At 41.0% G+C, this 6049-nt stretch overlaps 1 protein-coding gene across 1 annotated transcript; it reads left to right on the top strand.

Moving 5' to 3' along the window:
• Positions 1-582: 582 nt before the first annotated feature.
• On the top strand, positions 583-6049 carry LOC122761327 (heat shock protein 30-like). Its single transcript, XM_044016524.1, has 2 exons — positions 583-1271; positions 5354-6049. The coding sequence occupies exons 1-2, from the start codon at positions 984-986 to the stop codon at positions 5891-5893; spliced, it is 828 nt and encodes a 275-aa protein (XP_043872459.1). The 5' UTR covers positions 583-983; the 3' UTR covers positions 5894-6049.

Here is a 6049-nt window from a genome sequence, read left to right as displayed (position 1 = left end):
TGTTTTCTTCTTCTTCTTTTTTTTTTTTTTTTTTTTGAGAGGTGGAATATGTTGAAAGGAAGACTGTGGGTTCAAAATCCTGCCTCCTGTGTTGTTCTTGCCCTACTTCTCTGCACAGACTCTGCTGTACACTGATCCAGAGAGAGAGAGAGAAAGAGAGAAAGACAGTGTAAAAGTGGCAGATGAGAGGTTCACACCGTAATTAAGAAGTGAATAAATTAATAAATGCAGCAACAACGCATTTTTACGACAAGATGCAAGTGTAAAACTCATTAAGTTCAGTGCTTTTTAGAATTAATTATTCGCAATGAAAAATATTCCATCGTCAATAGTCGCCAGAAAAGTGAATAAATCGGTCAATTAGACATGACACAAAAGTGGGGGAAAGTGCTGAGATAACAGCAAAGTTGTGGAAGTGAGCTTTTCTAGCAAGTGGAAGGGAATGCTGCCATCTAGTGGTAAGATATGCATATTACACCCAAGTCACAGAAACTATTATAAGATATAAGTAAAATACAAAAGATTTTTATAATGACATATTTAATATCAGGACATTGTATCCCTAAAAAAAAAAAAGTATAACGTTTCAAAATTCACATTTTCTTCACTGATGCATGTGATGTCAACACGTACAAACTGGTGTTAAATATTAACTTTATAAGCAATAATAATAGGGTTTTGAGCTTTCTGATCAATTGAAAATGACCCGGAATATATTTAGTCAAACACTATTTTAAAAAAATTAATAAAAAAAAGCGTTATTAGCATTTTATCTCCACACACTAACATCTTTGGAATAATTTAACAAATAATCCTAATCATAATTAGATGCTGCCTAATATAGTTTTAAAGATTGCTTTATTCTGAAATTCAATGTGGACTCAGCATTATGTGTCAGACAGGAAACTTCCAGAAAAAGCAGGAAACATCAGGTGAATTCAGGCATATGTAAAAACAGCTCCTCCCAGTGGAGAGGTGTGGTAATGACTGGAAAGTTCCTGAAGACTCTGGAGCTCCTCCAGTTAGAATATAAAAGCGTGGACTGTCCCACAGCTGAGACAGAAGACAACACAAGAAGAACAGACACTTTAACAGTGTTTCATCTCACAACAAGAAGAATCAACTCCAAACCCACACTGAAGATGCTGTGCTCTCGTGGATTCCAGTCTGGCCTCAGTCCACTCATGCTCGTCCACTGGCCTGTGCGCAGTCTGTGGCCAGAGGTTAGACCTCAGCTCTACCAGCAGCATCTACTGCAGAGACACCTGCAGGAGCTGATGGACACACTTCAACAGCAGATCCTGGAGGAGGAGAAGAAGAAGAAATCTGTCCAAAGCAGTGAGACCATGCAGCCAGTTTCCTTCCAGCTGGAGAAACATGGAGACAACTTTGGCCTGATCCTGAACACTGAAGGCTTTTCTCCAGAGGAGCTGTCTGTCAGGCAGGTGGGCAGGAAGCTGAGAGTCAGCGGCAAGACGGAGAAGAAGCAGGAGGACGGGAACGGCTCCTACTCTTACAGATTCCAGGAGTTCAGACAGGAGTTTGATCTGCCTGAAGGTGTGAACCCTGAAGCCGTCACCTGCTGCCTGAGTCCAGACGGGAAGCTCCACATCCAGGCAGCCAGAGCTCCATGTGCTGAGGAGGCTGAGAGAGAGCTGAGCATCCAGAGGAGCACGGAGGAGAAAACACAGCAGAGTGAGTCTTCACACACAGAAGACAACAACAGCAACAGCAGCAGCTCTGAGACACACGACAGCAGCACACAGGACAAACCTGGACACATGGACTGATCACAGTGTTACTGTGTCTCTGTCAAACATCATGTTTTCATACTAACGTTACATATTGATGGTGATGGTGAATTCTGATTCTCTGTATTAATGAGTAAATAAGTAAAATAATTATATGTAAATCAACGCAATTGAAGTGAAACTGTTTTCAATAATTGTTTGTTTTATAAAGGGAAGTGTGATCAATAAACACATATTTTAAAAAAATTAAACTGTCTATTGTTTTTTTCATTGTGTATTTCTGTTTTTTTTTAGTGTATGTTGCAAAGTTGTCTTTTTTGAGTTAAAGTAAAAAGACCTTGAAATTTAAAGCTTTTGCCCTGTTAATAGTCATGTCACGTCTAATGTTGCATAAATTAATTTTCATTTTCCTTTATTTAACCAGGTAAAAAAACTCATTGAGATTTAAAACCTCTTTTTCAAGAGTGACCTGGCCAAGACAAACACAGAATGTTACTCCAAACACACAAGACACAAGTGAAATACGATCACATACTGCAGGAAAGAAGTGTGGGGTTTACATGATTACACAGTGCAATCACAAAAACCGATTGAGCTTATTTCTCTGTCTTTTATAATTGACTTGAATTTCAATTTCAAGTCCTTCTGCACAGACGGGGCAGAAAACTTAAAAGCCTTTTTGCCCAGAACGCAGGCCATATCGACTGTGGTTGCTACACGTGTGTAAACACAAATATGTAGGCAAAAGTCCAACAAGAAACAAGTTTATGGATGTGCAGTTTAAAGGACAGATTCTCATCAATAAGAATGCCTAAGTATTTATAAGATGTGACCATTTCAATTTCAACCCCATGAACAGGAAAGTGAGATGGAAGCCATTTGAAAATTGCATGGTCTTTTGATTTATCTGCATTCAGCACTAACTTGTGCTGAGTCAAACGGAGCTGAACAGTGTCAAAGGCTGACTGCAACAACTCAAGTGATTTTAAAGCTGAAGATGATGAGCAATCAATTACTGTATCATCAGCATACAAATGGGACACAGCGTCAGACACAATTATCACAAATATCATTCACATCAATTGTGAACAACAGTGGCCCTAATATGGAACCTTGAGGCACGCCCTTTCCAACAGGGAGGACAGAGGACAAAGACCCAGCGGCCTGGACACACTGCATTCTATCTGATAAATAATTAGAAAACCAATTTACAGCCTGGTTAGATAAACCAATCTTGTGGAGTCTATCTGCCAGGATGACATGGTCCGCTGTGTCAAACGCCTTTGACAAGTCTATAAAAAGAGCTGCACAATATTTCCGTCCATCTAGTGCCTCTATGATGTCGTTTACCACTTGAACAGCGGCAGTTATTGTACTGTGCTGTTTAGGAAAACCTGACTGATATTGTGAGAGAAGACAATGACCAACTGACCAACTTTTCTAAAACTTTGGAGAGAACACACAATTTAGAGATCGGCCTATAGTTGTTAACTGCAGTGGGATCTCCACCTTTCAGCAAGGGAAGAACATAAGCAGATTTCCATATTCTGGGAATCTTATTTTCAGAATTAAAAATATGACACAGACGTTCTGCTATGAAGTCCACAGCTGACCTCAAAAAGAAAGGCTCAAGATTATCAGGTCCGGCTGATTTACTTATATCCAATTGCTGTAGATCCCTATGGACCTCAGCTACACCAAAAGGGGTCAGATCAAATGTAGGAGTCATGGCATGAGTAGGTGGTGATTGAAGGCAAGCCCTTTGTACATTAGATTGATGTGGATGTGAGGACTCAAATAGAGATCCTGAAGAAACAAAGTGCTCATGAATATAGTTAAGAAAGGCTGGTTTGTGCATCTTTTACTATGCAAGCAGGCAATTTGTCTCTGGTTTTATCCCCAAATGCAGATTTGACTACTTTCCAAAACGTCTTAGGATCGTTCAGGTTATGGGTAGTTTTATCAACATAAAAATCTGATTCAGCCTTTTTAACAAGGGAAGTAAAGCGATTTCTGAGCTGTTTGAATGTCAGCCAGTTATCCTAAGATTTAGATTTTCTGGCCTTAGCCCAGGCATCATCCCTTGCTTTAAGGAGACTGGACAACTCGGGGGAGAACCAAGGATTGTTTCTACCCTTCACTCTAAATTTGCGTAGAGGGGCATGTTTATTTGAAACAATACTAAAAGCATCACAAAAGAACTTCCAGGCCAGCTCTACGTCATTAAAAAGTGAGATCCTGGACCAATCAAAGTGCCATAAATCATGAGGAAAACCCTGCTCATAGAAATGTTTAGAATCACGTTTAAAAATAATACGTGGCCTTGCTTTTGGGAGCTTAGCTCGTCTGATAGTGGCTATAACACAATGATCGCTCATCTCATTTGCAAAAATACCAATATCTGAATATATATGAGGAGAATTAGTTAAAAATAAATCGAGAAGAGAGGATTTCTCTGGACATCTAAGATTTAGCCGCGTTGACCCGTTAACCATTTGTGTTAAAAGAATCACACATAGATTTAAAACTGTCAGAAACAGAAGATAACCAATCCCAGTTCAGATTTCCTGTGAGAAGAATCTCATTGAAGTCAAAAGTTGTTTATTCAATGAGGATAAAGTCTCACTACGAGCAGAGGGCGGTCTATAGCAGCCGACGATGGTGAGAAAGTGGCCATTTAGAAGCTCCAACTTCAGAGCAAGAAATTCAAATCGACTGCTGAGGGAAAGAGATGATTGAACAGTAACATGACATTTCTGTTTGACATTTCATGTCACCACCTTTTTTGGGACGATCACAACGATAAACATTTTAACCTTTAATAGCAATGTCTATGTCTGTGATGGATTTCTTTAGCCAGGTTTCAGATGGGACAATAATGTCAGTATCAGTTGATTTAACCCAGATTTTAACTAGGTCAAGTTTTGGCAATAGGTTTCTAACATTTAGGTGTACAACACTAAGCCCTGATCTGGATTTGAAATCAACTGGAGTACTCAGACAGTTTATATCTGGGCCGGGGTTGAGTTCAATGTTACCAGACAGTAAAAGCAAAATAAAAATAAAACATAGAGTGTGTAGGTACTGGTCGGATAGAACTATGGACTAGTAGGACATGGAGGATAAGAATAAAGCGATAGCTTTAAAATAAGTTTAGAATTGATAACACACTATCAAAACAAATTTAACACAGTCACTGCTCTTAGTTCAATGAATATTAATGACATCTAATGGTGAAGTCCTGCAATTGCAGGAAAATTCCGGCAACATCTGGTATCTGTAAAAACAGCTCCTCCCAGTGGAGAGGTGTGGTAGTGACTGGAAAGTTCCTGAAGCCTCTGGAGCTCCTCCAGTTAGAAAATAAGAGCGTGGACAGTCCCACAGCTGAGACAGAAGACAACACAAGAAGAACACACACTTGAACAGTGTTTCATCTCACAACAAGAAGAATCAACTCCAAACCCACACTGAAGATGCTGTGCTCTCGTGGATTCCAGTCTGGCCTCAGTCCACTCATGCTCGTCCACTGGCCTGTGCGCAGTCTGTGGCCAGAGGTTAGACCTCAGCTCTACCAGCAGCATCTACTGCAGAGACACCTGCAGGAGCTGAGCAGCAGTCTGGAGCTGATGGACACACTTCAACAGCAGATCCTGGAGGAGGAGGAGAAGAAGAAGAAGTCTGTCCAAAGCAGTGAGACCATGCAGCCAGTTTCCTTCCAGCTGGAGAAACATGGAGACAACTTTGGCCTGATCCTGAACGCTGAAGGCTTTTCTCCAGAGGAGCTGTCTGTCAGGCAGGTGGGCAGGAAGCTGAGAGTCAGCGGCAAGACGGAGAAGAAGCAGGAGGACGGGAACGGCTCCTACTCTTACAGATTCCAGGAGTTCAGGCAGGAGTTTGATCTGCCTGAAGGTGTGAACCCTGAAGCCGTCACCTGCTGCCTGAGTCCAGACGGGAAGCTCCACATCCAGGCAGCCAGAGCTCCATGTGCTGAGGAGGCTGAGAGAGAGCTGAGCATCCAGAGGAGCACGGAGGAGAAAACACAGCAGAGTGAGTCTTCACACACAGAAGACAACAACAGCAACAGCAGCAGCTCTGAGACACACGACAGCAGCACACAGGACAAACCTGGACACATGGACTGATCACAGTGTTACTGTGTCTCTGTCAAACATCATGTTTTCATACTAACGTTACATATTGATGGTGATGGGGAATTATGATTCTCTGTATTAATGAGTAAATAAGTAAAATAATTATATGTAAATCAACGCAATTGAAGTGAAACTGTTTTTTAAATT

The sequence above is a fragment of the Solea senegalensis genome, unplaced genomic scaffold (assembly GCF_019176455.1).
Source record: "Solea senegalensis isolate Sse05_10M unplaced genomic scaffold, IFAPA_SoseM_1 scf7180000014576, whole genome shotgun sequence".
NCBI lineage: Eukaryota > Metazoa > Chordata > Actinopteri > Pleuronectiformes > Soleidae > Solea > Solea senegalensis.
The sequence above is the reverse complement of the archived record's forward strand: the minus strand, read 5'-3'. Positions and strand labels throughout refer to the sequence as shown.